The 17,846-nt window shown below is 48.2% G+C and overlaps 2 protein-coding genes across 4 annotated transcripts in view; one reads left to right on the top strand and one right to left on the bottom strand.

The window, feature by feature from the left end:
- The window catches only part of LOC134845584 (uncharacterized), a 482,353-nt gene that overhangs the window by 343,620 nt on the left and 120,887 nt on the right, over positions 1–17,846 (bottom strand). The window lies entirely within an intron of this gene.
- Positions 12,013–17,846, top strand: part of LOC134846580 (uncharacterized) — a 34,583-nt gene continuing 28,749 nt past the window's right edge. Inside the window, exons 1-3 of the mRNA XM_063863964.1 lie at positions 12,013–12,350; positions 13,056–13,155; positions 15,464–15,498. Of these exons, the coding sequence (XP_063720034.1) occupies positions 12,013–12,350; positions 13,056–13,155; positions 15,464–15,498 (473 nt within the window). The remainder of the gene's footprint in view (positions 12,351–13,055; positions 13,156–15,463; positions 15,499–17,846) is intronic.

Below are 17,846 nucleotides of genomic sequence, written 5' to 3'. Positions count from 1 at the left end.
TCATCCTAGGAAGGGATTTCGTTCGCAACTTTGACGTCACGATCGATCTCAATGACGGATTGATTAGGATCAAGGATCCTGAGAGAAAGTATGAGAAAAGACCTCTTAATAAGATCTTAATTAATCAGGCCAAGGTGCCGATTTTTCTGGATCGAAAAGTTAGATTAAAACCGAACCAAGCCGTAGTAGCGACGTTTAGGATGAGGAACTTGAATGAACTCAGCAATGACAGACAGGTGTGTCTGGTGCCAAATCCAAACAGTAAAAGCTCGGCTATTTTAGGAAGAAGCTTCTCACTCACTCAGAGCGGACTGTGTGTGAGTGTGTTATTGAACACAGAAGCAACAACAGTGACAATACAGAGGGGAAAGAAACTTGGCTACGCTTTGCCTCTGAACACAGACTTTCAGAGTGTGGAGAACTTGAAAAAGTTTGATATTACTAAATGTCCATTACATGCGAACCAAGAATGTATAATGAAAAGAGTGAATGAATTGAAATCTTCTAGGAAATTGTTTTCAATGAAGTCGGAAACAGACGATGGGCTGTCTAGTTGTTCCAACTTCCCTGAGAGACCGACGGAGGCAGAGTTAGCAGCGAATAAACCTGTCCTACCTGAGATAGAACATCTGAAGGGTAAAATATCAGACAAGGAACTAGATTCGCTCAGAGCGGTGCTAAATCGGAACGCAGACGTTTTTTCGAAACAAGGCTGACATAGGTTGTTGCAATTTTGTAGAGCACGAGATTGAGATAGAAGAGGGCTCGGTACCTCATAGGGAAGGGGCGAGAAGAATGACCCCGAACAAGTCAGAAGCGTGCAGGAAGGAAATCGAGATGTTAATGGAGTACGACATGATCGAGCCGTCGAAGTCTCCATGGGCTTGTGAAGTGGTCATGGCGAAAAAGAAAGGGGGACAACTCAGATTTTGTTGTGATTTCCGTTATCTGAACGCAGTGACTATAAAGGACGCATACCCGATTCCCCGCATCGATGAGAGCCTATCCAAGCTGGGAGACGCGAAGTTCTTCACGACGTTGGATTTGGGCTCTGCATTCTGGCAAGTGCCACTCAGAAAGCAAGATCGAGAGAAAACAGGCTTCGCGTGTGAGCTGGGACTGTTCCAGTGGAAGAGGATGCCATTCGGATTGTGCAACGCGACGGCCACATTCCAGCGACTGATGGCCCAGGCACTCACGAGCGTCACTAAGAAATACGGGAATCTCATTATGTGTTATGTCGATGATGTCGTGATTGCAACACCAACCTTGGAAGACCACATAGAGAGGTTGGAGGAGGTGTTTTCTTGCATGAAGCAGGCGGGTCTGAAATGTAAACCCTCTAAGTGTGAAATCCTCAGGGATTCCATAAAGTATCTGGGCCGCCTGGTTGACAAACATGGAGTGAGACCAGATCCCGAAGCGGTTGAAGCGGTGCTGACCTGGAAGGCACCTAAAACAGATACACAGCTGATGAGTTTTCTGGGATTCGCAATATATTATCGAGAGTTCATCAAGGGGTATGCTGACAAGATATACCCCATGCAGAGGTTGATGAGAAACAAGGGCAAAAAGTTCACCTGGACTGATGAGGCACAAGTTTCATTTGAAAACATCAAGCGTGAACTTTGCGAGGCACCGGTCCTCGGCATGCCAACAGAGAAGGGGATGTTCGTGCTGGACACGGATGCATCAGTGGTTGCGATATCGGGCATACTTCACCAAGAGCAGGAGTGGAACGGGAGAACGGTTCTTCGTCCGATAGCCTACGGGAGTAAAGTCCTGAGTGATACTGAAATGAAGTACGGCGCGCCAAAAGCGGAGATGTTTGCGGTGATCACTTTCGTGGAAAAATACAGGGCCTACTTGGGGAGTGCTCCCTTCAAGTTACGTGTGGATAATCGAGCCCTCGCCTGGCTGAAAACCTATTCGATGGACCAAAGCTACATTGGTCGTTGGATCGTGCGCCTGGATGGATACCACATGATCATAGAGCACCGTACTCGTGACAAGCACCAGAACGCAGATAGCCTCAGTAAAAAGACAGAATTTTATGAGCGCCTCGAGGAGAAACAGGCTAACCAATCAGAGATCAAAGACGGGTTTTCCTTTCTGGACAAAGAAACCTACGACAAGCTGCCACTTACTAGGTGGTTAGACAAGTCAGGCATCCCATACCTGGACATCCTGACCTTCCAGTGGAGACGGCCGCGGAGATAAAGCTTTTAGCTAGAGGCGAGCCCGTTCCGTTGGATCTGCTAGTCCGATCCAACTTGGTACAGCAAGAACTAACCAGGCTGGGTATAAACAGCATGACTCTATTGAACAGGACGGTGAACGTGGCGCCGGACGTCATGGGAAAACTCCGTGACTTGTTGGACAGGGAAGTGGATAGGCATGATCGTGAAGGGATGGAGACCATGCAGCAGTTGACTGTCACCGAGAGAACAGAGAAGAGGCCAGTGTCCATTCGCAGCCGAGGCGTTGAACGGGATTGCAGGTCGATTGTCAACCAGCTGGTGAGCTCGATGCCGAAGGAGGTCTTGTTGAGAACTTCGTTCACTGAATACGGAACACTGAATCAGAACCAAACTACTGAGGAAGTCAGGATCAGGTCGAAATCTAGCTTCACGAGGAGAGTGCACTTCACGGATGCAAAAGAGGAATACGAGCCGAGCCCAGATTGTTCGTCCGTGGACGAGACAATGTCCGGGGAGTCTGATACCTTCGAGCCAGTCAAGGACGACTCGTCTGAGGAGTCGGACACCTTTGAGCCCGTGCAGGACGACTTGTCCGGGGAGAGGTTGACTAGACCACCTAGGGGCAAAAATTTGTCCGGGGATTCGGGTTCAAAGCGACCGATGGACAGAGTTTTGTCCGGGGAGTCGAGAAACATCTCAGACAACTTGGAATATGATGTTGGAGAATCAGTCGACTCAAGTGTTGACTCGGGACCCCAGTCCTGGGACAACACGTCTGAAACAACTTCCAATTCCGATATGTCAGAGATCGCAATCCACTCCTTATTGGTAGACTGGAAGCAGCGTGGGCTGGACCGAGAAACACATCAGGATCCAGACAGGGACAGATACACCTCAGATGAAGAGGGCACTGTGGTAGATAATGCCGCAGACGAGCTCGAGCTGATAGCAGTTTCGAAACGCCCAACCAGATTGCTGCCACATGGTACGGTCGTCCGTACCAATCTGGAACCATCTATGCAGGAAGCGACGCCTTTGAAAAAGATATGGTGTGTCAAGTTGATGGACGATGCTCATGCTCCGGAGATAATGAGTGGGCAAATGAACGTGGTGAAGACGTATTTGAAAGCCAGGTACAGGCTGTCGGATCTCCTAAGGGCTCAACGAAATGATAGAATGACGAGCAGTCTGAAGAGATGGATCGAGAATGGAGCACCTGACAAGGGAGATTTGGAAGAAGACAGCTACAAAATCCTGAAGCAATTCTACCTGAAGCGAAACGACTTGTTGTACCTGAACAAGGACGGAATCGTAGCCTGCAAACGGAAAGAGGAGGACAAGGTCCTCTAAAAATACAATTCAATAGTGTTACCACAGTTGTATCAGACCGAATTGCTCTTTCGCTCACATGATCAGATGGGCCATCAAGGCGTGGACAAAGTGTATAACAGGATACAGAAACGATTCGAATGGCCGGGATTGAAGAAGGCTTGTGAGAAGTGGATCGCAGCATGCCTGTCATGTCAGCAGGCGAAGGATCCCAGGAAGCTGAGGTTCCCCCTACAGTCAATAGAGTCGTCAGGTTTCAACGAGGTGGTGCAAATTGATCATCAGAAAATCTGTATGACAGCAACGGGCTATATTCAGGTGCTGGTAATGATCGACCATTTTACGAAGTATGCGGAAGCAGCACCCTGCATGACAGCATCGGCGGAAGAAACATGCGATCATTTGATAAATGTGTGGATAGCGAGGCATGGCTGCCCCATCACGTTCCAATCGAACAATGGCAAAGCCTTTGTGGGCGACCTCACGAAGGAGTTGATGAAAAGGTCGCAGGTAGCGCAGGCCCACTCGACCACTTATCACCCGCAAACGAATGGCCTATTCGAGAGGCAAAATCGCACACTGGTATCCATGCTGAGTCTATTGCTCGCGTTACATGGATGACTGGGACAAGCACCTGCCGCAAGTGATGGGTGCTTACAACAGCACGGAGCATTCCACCACGGGAATAAGTCCGCACATGATGTTAACGGGTCATGAAAAAGTGCTCCCGTTGACGTTTTTCTACCCTGAATATGAGGGGAAGAGGACAGCACCGCAAACGTACGTGCGGGATGTTATTAGAAGACAGCAGGATCTCAATGACTTATGCAGGAGGAATACACAACAGGCGCAAATTAGACAAAAAAGGAGGTTTGACAAAAGGACAGCTGATGCGAAAGCCTACTCAGTTGGCGACTACGTCTGGGTGTTCCAGGAAGTGGTTCCACCAAAAGGAACCAAGAAATTATTAAAGAAATGGCGTGGTCCATTTCAGATAACAGAGGTGCACCAAGGAGGTCGTTTTTATCGATTGAGCACTGGAAGAGCGGCTCATTACGAGAACATCAAACCACACAATGCCTCGTCAGAGGATTGGTGTATCCCAGCGGACATGCAAGAGGGAGACTATTTGATAGTGGATCCTGCTTGTGAAGTGAATGAAAGGGGTACTCGCGACAGGAACGACGGGAATGAGGTGGTGGACGATTGCGATCTACCACTGGATCTCGAGTTGACCGAGCGAGTAGAGGTGGACGATGAAACTCTACCTTATGCCGAAGAAGACTGGGACTGCCCGGAACAAACCGAAATTGACAAAGGAATACAGCCTGACTTTCCTCTCACTATGGAGACACGCCAAAGCAAGAGAGGGAAAAACCAGAAGAAATACAACCCGTACGGCGAGGACTTCGTTGTAGACAGGATAGTAGTGAGTGATGTCATAGACTCGCTGGTGGGACTGGACGAAGTGGCGATGCTAGAAGAAATCGACCTTGTGAACGATATGGATCAAGATTGGATCGACGATCGATCAGAACCAGAAGTGGAGTTCGAACCAGAAGCGGAACAGACTCATGAGCAGGAACTAACAAACTTGCGCGTGCTCGAATGGCTCCATGATCTGCCGACAGATCCAAAAGAGACGATCCTGACGATTCAGGACGTCGATAGAGACGGCGTCAAACACATCAGTCATGACAATACCGAGTCCAACTGGGTCGCCCCAGATGGTCCTCTACGTGTTCCACAATCCAACCTCGATCTCCTAGACTTTGGGCGATCGACGGGGACGTCGATGGATATTTTTGTCCGGGGAGTGGGGGTAGGACTCACCCACACCGAAAATCTCATAATAAAAAAATGTAAATCGGCAAGAGAAACCGGAGAACTAGAGACAGAGGGCGAGAATGCTAAAAAACCACCTTTTGGACGAATCTTTGAATCGTATTTTGATCTACCGAACCATTATTCGAACAATATCGTCATAACGGACAGCGATTTCATACTCACGGAACGCACGTGCGCCATAGCGATAACCGCGGACGTAAGCTTCAAAACAGCACTAGCGGCTGACTTCAAGAGAGAGTATAAAAATATCGAGTTTTTGTGGAAACAGAGGCCTGGTGTTGGGAGGGATGATAGCGCTGCCCCCTGTTGCATCACAGATACCAGGGAAATATTTGTGTTTCCTGGTTACCAAGGCCACTGATAGGCAACACGTAGATCCAAAGAGCTTGGTATTGGCCTTGACTCGACTTAGGGATTTTTTGGTTGAGAGAGGAGTGACCTCTCTCTCGTTGCCGGTATACGATCCTAATAGGGGAAAGCTACATCCGAGAGAGTGGTACGCACTTGTACATGTGATATTTTCAGAGACTGACATAGAAGTTTACTTACATAAAAAATACTATCTGAGCATATGCTAAGAAATGCGCTCGGCGATAAGTGGTTTTTATTAAGTTATTCGACAGGAATTAGAGTCAAGTTTAGGTTAGATTAGGTTTTAGGTACAGTATTAGGGATTATGTTTTTATGTGATAGTGTAGGTGTGTGATGTTTGTGTTTATGTTATGTTATTGTTATGATATGTTTTATGTTTGTGTCATAAAAGACCTGGGGCACTCCAGGTCATCAAGGTGACATTGCACATTCGTGCTACTCTGACAAAGGTAAAGGTGGACAATCCACCTTGGTGATAAATTTTTAAATCAGAATTGAAAAAAGAATTTCAATGGAGAGTTTTAAAGAATTGAATGATGTTGTATCCAAAAATGATGGTTCTAAGTCGCGACTTGTTTTTTAGATCTTGATTGATCGAAGATTGTTTATTGAATTCATTGAATCAAACGAAGGAATTACACGACACGACAAGAAGAATCAACACGATAAGAAATGGGTGACACGAACGAACTCATGGAATTCCTCTCAGCGAGTCTAGGAGCGACTCTAGACGAGATCTATCAGCGGCTGATCGATTGTGATTTCACACGAGAAGACCCGGGGTTGGCGATGTTTGTGGTCGCACTCCTCAATGCACTAGGACGAGAGGGTCGAGGGAATCGCCCTACAGAAGTCGTGTTGATGTTGGCCTACGGTGAGTCCGGGACCGCCGAGAGAGGTCGAAACCGACTGATGAGATGGCGGCGTGGAGAAATGTCTGGCCACGACCTGGCTCGTGAGCCAGGACTGGGTGAACAGAGGGACCACCGGCTAGGTGAGATGCCCTTACCAGTCCAACCGGCGCAGCCACTCATCGGAGCAAAGAGACAACGTGATGGACCAGGCCCGTCACATTCGGTCGACTCTCCTACAGCCGCTCCTCCTTTGAAGAAAGTGAGGGTGAGTGAGATAGAGATCCAGACGTCGGAGACGATCGAGACGCTGGAAAGGAAGGAGAAAGATCAGAGCGAGCTGTGTGCCAAACTCCAGGAGTATAGGGCAATAGCTCGAGAAAGGGACGAATGGAAGAAGAAGTTTAAAGATCTGCAGGTGGCCTACAAGGAGGATGAGATAAAGCACCTGAAGGAGCTGTATATGGCAAAGGTGAGCCAAGTGTCACCAGAAGTTCTGGCGAGCATGAAATCCTTGGAAGGATCCAGCGATACGCGCCCCAGGACAACAGCGCAGGAGCTGTGCGCATCGAGAGGACCTGAGGCTCTGGACTTACGTGCATCAAGGGGGCCCGAGGCTCCTCAGCAGACACGACCGTCTGCTTCGAGTCAAAGGTTCACGATACCAGACCCTTCCGACACCTATCTAGCTCCTCAATTCCAGGAATCATTTAACCAAGTGGCCAGAGCCACAATTGATGAGATCAACAGAGGCACTGAGCGGACACTGGTTAGGATCGTTCCTTCCCAACGTCGTGATCATTCATCAAATAGCTCGGAGCGAGCAAACCGCACGATAGCGTCCTCGAGGTCAGCGCCTGTGGAGTCTTTCAGAAGTCTCGCGTAGTAGACATTAGGAAGAATCTGATGGCACGTCATCAGTTCACACAAGTGCCAGCCGAGCATCCTCGAGCCTGCCTGAATGACATGAGCTGGAACCCCGCCACGAACGACCAGGTAATTCCCCCAGGGAGTCGCCATTTGATCATTGGAGACAGTTTGGTGAGAGATCTGAATGAGATCTTCGTCAATGGTCAGACTACCATTCTGTCCTTTGGAGGAGCCTCAGTGGCTCAGGTCATCAAAATGATGGAGTTCCAGAGCGAGGATCACCTGGATACATTAATAATAATGCTGGGGACCAATGACGTCTCGAGAGCCCCCGTGACTCCGGAGAGCAAGTGGGAGCCTCTATTGGTGTGTCTCTTGAACGAATTGAAAGAAAAGTACAGACCCAAGCTTGTTATCTTGTGCACGATACCACCAAATCCTTTGGTGGGCACCATAGTTGCAGATTTCATGAATGGCAACGTGACGCGGTGGAATGAAATGACCCGCAGTCTGGTGAGAAACAACCCTGGCGAGTTGCGACTCCTGGATCTCGAAAACATGCTGCACATGGTTGATCACATCGCGCTCACTAGAGATGGAGTACACTTCAATACTCAACGAGGGAGGCATTGGATTAATGATGTGTTTCAGACGCAATTGAGGGAAGCGGAGCAAGAGTCGAGGGCGACCGGTTCTCTGGCTCGGACCAGTTCGACCGGAGGAAGTAGAATAAGGACAACCGTGCCCGAATCCCTCGTCAACCGTCTGGGGCCCTTGGCATTAGAGACGGTTGCAGCCGCAACCGTTGCTCCGAGCTCAAACGTGAGAGACAGGCTAGGGACTGCTCCTCCTCCCAGGCCGCAATCGATTGGAAGCCGACTCGGGAGATCAGTGGAACAGAACAACAGGAATAACTCCCAGACCGCGTCTAGGAGGAACGATCCGCCTGCCACGACAAATCCTGCTTCGATAGCAGGACCGTCTACAAGTACCGTGCCAGCGGAGGGAATCGAATCAGGCAGCGGGCTGCTTTGGAATAGATCAGATCCTAGTCATTGGGGTCAGTATAAGACGGAGATGTCGGCGAAATTGAACATGAATACCTTGACGTGTCGGGAGGACGCAATGAGAATGACTGGCGGAGAAAGTCCCACAGTATCGCGACTTTATCGGATACCGGGCGTGGATTGGCTGTTAGCAGAGCAGGAGAAATTCAGCTCCTCGACCTCACTCCGACATGTGGATTTGAATGGATTGTCTCATGACAATACCTTTGGACCTTTGAACACCCGGTCGCTCACCGATGTTCGAGATAGGACCCGGGAAAGGACACCACCTGCTCGCAAGGGCAAGTTCCAGACAGAGAACAAGCCCAATAACAAGCATCACAAGATGTACAGGCAGTTAGCTAAACCACCCGGTCAGACGCCTGGCGAGTATTCGAGGGACTACCCCCGAACGACAACAGTGGTTGGAGACGATGAGAGATATGGGAAACTGAAGGCCCCAATAGGCGATGGCCTTTTTGCAGCTTATGATCCCTTGGACATGAAGGCGGCCAAGTATCTGATTGTGGCCGGCTCCGATTATCTCTACACGCCCCGTTCTCTCTTTTGGCCCGATGTGATTTTCTTGACGGCACCTAAGTTGGACTGGGGACAAGCAATAGGCATGATGATAAGTGTGCGAAGGGTGGTCAGTATGGAGCCGCAGGTAATAGTGGTTGCAGGCTCAAATGATCATCTGCAAAGCAGGGGCTTATTGTCACGTCTGACGGATGGGTCGATCACCAAAGTAACGAGGTTATAGGGGAGGCGATAATGACACTGCTCTCGGCGATGGCTGAGGTAGAGGCAGCAGCAAGACAACGCTTCACCATGAATGTGGTGAAGGTGATCTTTGTATTGTCACCAGGGTACGCTGCATTACCAGAACCCCTCCGATTTGTATATACAATGGTCACAACAATAGCAGAGGGGAGGTTCAATGTGATAATTCCTGCCCCAAACAGAGTAGTGGACCCGGAAAATTACTACCCGTCCCGATCTGAGCTTCCCGCCGTTTGGGCTGACATTTCGAATGCCATACAGGGGCTCAGAGGTTGTAGCACAACTCGGTTGGTGCTAGATGAAGTTCTGGGGTTGGAGCTGTCCAACTTTGCCAGATTGCTGAAACTAAGACCAGGGGTGGACGACGATCATCTGTTAGTACAACAGGTGGCTGATGATCTCTGGTTCAGACAGATGGATCAGGCAGAGAATGAGCAGGGAAGGATGATCAGAAAGAACATGACGTCAGCAGAGGAGGACCTCATGGCAATGGCTTTGCGTACGAAGCCGCACAACAACGTATGGTTGTATTTGTCACCGAGGCTGTGCACCTTGGGTGAGGACGCGTTCGAGCATGCGCCGGCAATAATTGAAGAGATACACGTGTATCTAAAGAATCTATTTGATGCCCGGGAGTTAGCTGGAGGCAAGATGTTGAAACTGATGCAGGACGTTAACACGATGTCGCTGGACAAGTTCCAAGCTGACGTGCTGGCCACTAAGGCACAGTATGAACGATCAGATGCTATCTTGGGTGGAATGGGAGTGGGATGGACGCCATCTTTCCTATCGACGTGCTATCCGAAGGCATCTAGGAACCTGATCGCGAGTTTCGTCAAGGACATCAAGAAGTTGTCGATTGGCCTGGTGCTAGCCTTATACGTGACATTTGGTCATGAAAACTTTGTGAAAGGACCGGCAAACCTCTTTACCCAAGCGTTGGCAGATTTGAGATTGGATGGACTCCTGACTCTGATTGCCATGACCTACGGTCGACTGGGTGACTTGCTTGTGCTGTTGCGTTACCCTGAACAACTCCTGGGAACAAGTCGCGAGTTCAATGCGCAGTTGGAAACCGCCTCGCTCAGGAAGATGAAGGATTGGAGGACTCTCCTGCTTCAATACCTCTTGCAACAGAACAGAAGCGTCACGGGAGAAGACAAGGTGGTGACGAACGCAGGCGAATGTAAGCAGTATTGTGGCATGCCTTTACTAACAGACTTGGCTGTCATGATGCGGATCGATCCGTTGGCTCTGGTCCACGGACTGCGGGAATTCGTCACAGTGGTGTATGGACCGGTGATAACTTTCGCGTTCCCGGACGTACAAGTGAAGGCATATAGGAATTCGGTGTTGTATGTCAACCTGGTCTCAGTCGTGCATTGTTCCGTGCTGAATTGGGTAGAGCAGAGTGAACTGAGAAGGCTGGCTAGCGACGCTAGGCTGTTCGGAAGAATAGCAGAGCCAGGCTGGGTGTTGATGGACTTCAAGAACCACTTCAAGTGCCGAATGGGCCGTGAGGATCTGTCCCACATCCAGTTTAACCCAAAACTTTGGAATTTGAGACCAGTGGTGAAAGATAACGGAGAGGCTGTGAGAGTGCCTCAATTGCCAGGAGCCTACACACACGCGAAAGAGAATCAGCAAACATGGCTTCCTGGGTCCAGGCCGCTGCCGGACCAATTCCCTCGATATCCACCGATAAGGAGGATGTTGTTGGGAGTCACATCTCCCATCATTGCCCCTCGCATCGGAGCAGCTCGTGACGCAGAGAAGAGAATGCTGAAGTGGAGTGAAGGGATGGAGCCGCGCTTCATCAGCTGGAACGCTGCCGCCGCGCAAATGTTTGACTTCTCATTCCCTGATGCTTGGAGCAGGAAAAAGATCAAGGCACTACCCTCCAGGAGACCAGAGGTCTCGGCTGAAACGTGGAACGAAGTGTATTCTCCCACGGATGACTTATCGAGACTGAAGTGGTCAGGAGAAGCGAAAGTAGTGATGCTGGAGGTGGCAAGGGAGAGCAGAGGAGGCTCATATATAACGATAGAAGACCTGGCTCCACATGGCGAGGAGTTAGTAGAATTCCTGGTGGATGATGAATTGTTTTATCACGCAGGAGACATGACCGTACCGGCTCGGCCGGACTCGGGCACTGACTCACGACAAGGACCTTCAGGACCCAGGCCGAAACCTGATGCAGGTGATGATGATTTGATGGATCATGACGATGACGAGACCGGAAGTAAGACGGAAAAACCGGGAGAGACCGATCTAGGAGCGTTGGAGAGGGACTTGCTAGAATACCGGTTCAGTGAAGACGACGATGGGGAAGTCGATGGGAGTTTATTGCTGATGGCACCATCGTCCTTCATGTCTCCTACAAAGGAGGCGTCGGCCGATCTATCTCCGATGGACCCAATAAGCCAGGCTAGAGAGTGCCGAAGCAGGGATCCGCAGAGACTGCTTCATGAATCACCGAGGAGGAGGAAAATCGAGGAGTCAATGAAGATATCATTCCTCAGTACGTTGCCAGAAGAGGAATGGGAAAGATATCAAATGGAACTGGAAGGCAAGACAGGAGCAACCTGGAGCCGAGTGAACTTCATGGAAAAATCATGGGACGTGATACGACGATATGGGACACAGTCCATAATGAAGGTGGGATTGAATCAACCCATCATGCGTGAGGTCCTGGAGAAAATAGTGAACTCCATGGAGTCGGATGTTCTGACCGAGTCAGTTACAGAAGACAGTGCCGATGATCAGCAGGGCACAAAGAAATTACTTGTTAGACGAGCCAGAAAAGGGCCGAAGAGACTGAAAGGAAAGTCAGGGAGTCGAGTCGTAAACCAGAGGGTGGTGAAGTCAAAAGCCAAGGCAGTGGTGACCTCTCTGATTAGTGCGGGTCGTTCAGGCGAGAGCGGGCAAGGAGATGGTGCGACACTAGCCGGGGGAGAAAAAGAAAACCTGATACCCCCTATGCTCTTGGCAGGTCTGACCATAACCGCCACGAGATCGAAGAAGACGGCGCGAACCCTGGCAGACACTAAGTTAGAAATGGAAATCCTCAGTCAATGTGGATCTGGAGGACTTGAAGATTATAGACCCTCGCGAATCAACATGGCCAAGTTGAAACTGGAAGGACAACTCGACGTGGTCGAGTACAGTCGAATAACTGTGCCGGAATCGGTCCACATGGGAGATCCGGCAGGGGGTTATGTGGAGATGTTGAAAGCGAGGAACTCCGCGAGAGGGCACCTGATGGCTTGGAGCGAGAAGCGAGTCATGCAGGAATATCTGAAAGAGCTCACGGAGAATTCGAACTTGAATCGAAAAGAATACGGAACGGTAATGTCCTCTGAAGCGAACGAAGTCGGACTGGAAAAATTGCTAGAAATCTCCTGGAGGGCGGCCCTCCAGAGATACTTCGACGAGGCGATGCATGCACCTGCTACGGTGGCGGCATACCTGGCTCATCCTTGCGTGAGAACTGATCTGCAAGTACGGTTGGCTTGGTGCTTGATGGGCATCAAGAGAGCGGAGTATGAAGCCAGTAATGATTCGAAATCACGGGAACAGGAACTGGAGTTGATGGAAGCTCTGCGAGCGTTGATTTCGAAAGACGATTCTGCGATAGCATGGGCTAAGCGTAAGGATGCCCTTTGCTTTGTCAGGTTCGTGGTGGATCGTATCCCCACTCCTGTTTTGGGAGAATGCATAAAGATCATTCGGCAAAAGGGAGTTGATTGTGAAAGGAACTTCCTTAGGGCACTCCTGGAACTAAATCAGGACATGCCAATGACTGTGCCAAGCAAGGAGTCGAGTGATATGGAAAGCTATCGCAAGTTGGAAGAGGTGAGAAGATATTCCAACAAAGAATTGAAAGTGAGCCGAGAGTTGATTGAAGCGGTCAGAGGACAAAAAGAGTTTGCAACACTAGGGAAACTGAAGTCGTTCCAATATGTGTCTGGCATACCGGGGATGGCGTATAATCCCTTCGTGAATGAAGAAGCCAGGGAAGCGTACTTTGACTATGAGCAAGTCATAGTACTCAATTTCTGGGTCGAACGTATTAAAGAAACTGGAATGCTGATGGTGGAACAACCCAAGCTGGGAATTATTTTGGAAGAACGAGTGGTCGAACCCTCGGTTCCCGAGCTAAAGGGGCAAGTGAGTTTTGATTGTGGTTCTTGGGACGGTCCCTTGAAAACCAGTCTAGTGACGATGTGGGAACTCATGAAGCCTTCTTGGTGCCCTCATCCTAATGCCGGTTTAATCTGGGACATGACTGCGGATATCACGTTAGACCTAGATGATGACGCGAGTATACATGATCTGGCCATGATACACCATCTGCTGGCCATGAAGTCGACGAAGCGGAAGAGCAATCCATCCACGGAGCTGCCTGAGGAAAGTCCATCGAGCGATTGGTTGAAGCAAGGCACATGCTTGGCTCAACAAAGTAGGATGGAAGGGCATGTTTGCAACTTGGGACACTGCCTGATTACGCTGAGCGAGCAGCATCGACAACTGGCACGATTGTACGGAAGATTGAGCATGTCAGATAAGAGTGCCATGAAGTTGGTCGCAGACTGCCATGGGGTGACAGACGTAAACTTGATCACAGCCTTGGGATTTTGTAGCATGACGAGTTCGATAGAATCGCTTGAGCGCCTAGAGCGTGCCCATGAGCTAGTGACGTCCCTCAGCGTGGAGATATTCCCTGGAGCGTTACAGACAGAGCAGAAGATTGGGGGCTGGCGAGAAGCTCTAGAAAATGAAATGAATCTGAAGGATAGTGAAGCCTATCACAGGCCTACTGGTTCAAAATATATGGTGGGTTCAAGCTCCGCGCCATACTGTAATAGCAAGTATCCTACGCACATGGCGGTAATGGATGCGAGGACGCAACAAGTGTTGGTTGACCAACTTTTCTCGGTGCCAAAGTGCGTGAGGTTGGCCAGAATGTCGGAAAGGTCATATGACTTGTTGGCAAAGATCTTTCGGGCAGTCCCGAAGAGATCCGAAAGCGAGTTGCAAGACGTTGTGGGTGAAGAGTTCATGAGACTGAACGAAGGCAATGTGAGTGAGTTCGAGAAACAGAAAGCGAGTGGAGCCTTACCCACTGAATTCCCCACAATAGAAGAAAAAGACGATTTACATAGAATTCTGATGGAAGTGGAACCGTTGCTGGGAGCCTCAGGGTATCGGACCCGAAGGAACATAGTGAGAACCCATGGGGAGTATCCTTGCCACTGCTTGGCGCAGACGTTGTGGTACCCCAAACGCGGGAATCTGATCCTAGTATGGGACGTGGAGGAGTTGTACTCCACGGGATTGCCCGATCAGAATCAACAAGTGTCAATCGTGGTGGTTAGCGCCATGCTAGCAGTGAGATGGCTGGAGGCTAACGCGGACACAAGTCAGCAGGAGACGGCCGTGCCGACTCCTGAGCAGCTGAGCAACGTGAAGAAGAGTCATGAGTTGGATCTTTTCAGAACCACCTGCAAGGTTCTGAGGATACCTAAAGCCATTGAAAGGATATGGTCAAGGCAAAGATTAATGCCTTGGTTCCGTGCAGTGATGACATCATGGATGTATGAACGCGCGAAGCGTCACATGTCGAGGAACACGGAAGCCTATCAATCTTTCCAGCTAGATATAGGACCAGGAGCCTATAAGAGAGCTTTCTTGACGCACAGAAACGCGGTCACCACAGCGGTGAAGCGGGTAGCTGGAGCGCCTTGTGTTACTGAAGATGAGAAGAAAGAGGTCTTAAGAGCTGACCTAGAACGAAACGTGAGCCTATGTCTTCACAACAGCTTTTGCAGGAACCGGGAGCAGAAGGTGAATGTGGACTTGCTACCTTGCTGCAAACCGAGGCTGTTGGAACAGGAGAGTTGGGGCACGGCCCGCAACTCCATGGACATGCTGGAGAAAGTGTTGGAAGACAGCGAAGATCAGGATGGAGAAGTGATGGAGTGAAGATGACCAAAGAAGAGAAGAGAAGGAGAGAAAACTTGATTGTATTTGTGTGCTAAAACTTAAACCAATCAACCAAGTTTTGATTATTGAACTTGTGAACCTTTTTGTTTTGATCTAGTTTGGTCAGACCAAACTATAATGTTGCAATTGTTAAAATTGTTGAAATTGTTGATTTTAGTTGTGGCTATTTATGTATGTGTATGAGGAACCTAGGTGAGTATATTTACCTATTTATTCACGACTGAAGTTTTTAACCTGTGTAAGACACAAATTCACTGTGTGGTCACATGGTAAGTTTGAGTAAACTCGCTCGAGAAGGGTGGGTAACTCAATAACTTTCCTAGCCACAGAGTTTCTTAGTTTTAATATTGAAAGGACCGCATAAATAACTGATTATACTTGGTGAGTGAAGTTAAGTTAATTTTAACGGGTGCGTGGCCGTGCCACGTCCCACTTTTTAATCACAAAGAGCAAAAAGAAGTTTTATGGCAAGACGACGTAAGTAGTCAGAAAAGAAATTTTATCTAGGACACTCCTCATGGTGCAAATTTTTTGAAAATGTTGAAAGGCAGTGAGATGTAGTACGATGCCATTTGTGAACACGTAGTGAGTTGAGGTGGGGTAGATAAATTTCATTTTCTTATGCGATTTGTAAGATTGATTACAGAAAACTGGATAACTACTTGACGATAACCCGGTGTTATGCGATCAATGGGGACATTGATGGAGACTTGTCCGGGGAGTATGTGCCATTCTGCCAGATGACACAGCACAACCTTCCGGCGACGTAAAAAAGAACGACTAAAGGCCTTATGAACGAAAAAGTGTTGCGAAGGAGGGTCAGAATGTTCTAGAATTTTTATTTTTAAAATTTCGATTGAAGAGTGAACATTTCTGAGAAATAGAAAAAGACGGCCATTTTGAGCCAAAAAGTGACGAAAATGAGAACAACGACGGATATTGTGAAAAACAGTCGTACCAGAGACTGAAAACACGAAGCCTCTTATCGTGGCAACAACGCACGATAAGACACTTGTTAACAGATATTGGTGGAGAAGGAGGCTTCAGTGGGGGAAGAAATACACCACGGAACCCTCCCGGGACACGAATTATAAGAGATAAGAGCGTTATCTCAGGAATATTACGGGAGCGGAGGCTTGGTCCCCCAGAGACTGTTCTATGTGAAGGGACTGTATAGACTGACTGTATAGCTGCTGTAATGTCATAGATCTTAATTAACACCGTTATTGTTTGATATTTCAGAACATGAGTAGCTAAAAAGAGGAAAGGGTCAATCCATCTCCAATGGATTTAATATAGAACTGTCACACAAAAATATGTTAAAATAGGTTGTTTGAGCCGTGTTTTTAATGACAATCATGTAGTCTGAGGATCCGAGACTCAGCTATGTGGTTGTGTTCGCATGTAAACGAAAGCTGATCAAAAGTCGTTTGACTGATGGCCTAAAAATGGTAACTTTTTACTTTGCCCTAAACAGACCAGAAAATCAACTGGCAAGGTCGAGACGGTGAAAAACGAGTAGGATTAAGGTAACTGACGCCTGCCAGTCGTTAATAGGTACTTTTTCTACGCTCCGTTGCTGTGTAGTATTTGGGCGAATGTTACATAGAAATAAGACAAGACCGAAGGTGACTTCATCTGGAAAAAGACAGGTTCAGGTGTGGTGTTCCGACGCAAATTGAGACATACAGGCGTCGCAATTTCGGAAACCTTTTCACAAGTATCCAGATTTTTAGAGGCCTTTCTTTTTACCGTGTCAGGACATTTGTGTCCCAGACATTTATGTTCCGGCAAAAACAGTCCACAATGCAAAAAATGTCCAAGACGTTTGGTTCACAGACAAAATTGTCCCAAAACTGTCCGGGCTAATGCCACACTAGTTAATGACCGGATTAATTTGATAAGCTCTCATTAGGGAGGATTAAATCGATAAGACCACGAAACTGAGCAATTAGACCAGAAATTACTTTGTGCAGCATAATAGAGACAAAATTCACTCAGGACTCAAATCATTTAGACTCTGGACCTAATGATACCAAGCGAATAATAGTTTTCAACACTCTTCCGGGACTCGACATTCTCAGTGGCGCTGATGATTGGTGCGATATAATCAAGCTTTTGCCATCCTCTTCCCTTTTGGCTCAATCAAGTCAACCCATTTCAACTTTGCCCTAGTTTACCCAATTTTGGATTTTTTAATTTCAAATATTGACTAAATTACGAAAAAATTTTGTCAGACCCGAGATTTGAACTTCAGACCTTTTGACCTGAAACTTATGACTTCATCGCTCGGCCAAATGCGCTTTTAAATTTCAACCTGTTCTTGAAAGTTTTGTCTCACGTTGACTGTTCTATGGCTAATTGGTACGCATAGAATCTAATTAAAGAACGACCAAAAAAGAACAAAGCATTAAAGATCACAAGGTCAAATCAAAGAAATTTCGCAAAACAGTTTGGGACAATTTTGTCTGGGACATAAATGTCTGGTACAATTTCACAATTTCAGACTGTTTTGTCAAGGACACAAATGTCTGGGACAC

This window comes from Symsagittifera roscoffensis, chromosome 5, assembly GCF_963678635.1.
Source record: "Symsagittifera roscoffensis chromosome 5, txSymRosc1.1, whole genome shotgun sequence".
Classification (NCBI taxonomy): Eukaryota; Metazoa; Xenacoelomorpha; order Acoela; family Convolutidae; genus Symsagittifera; species Symsagittifera roscoffensis.
This window is presented reverse-complemented; position numbering and strand designations above follow the sequence as displayed.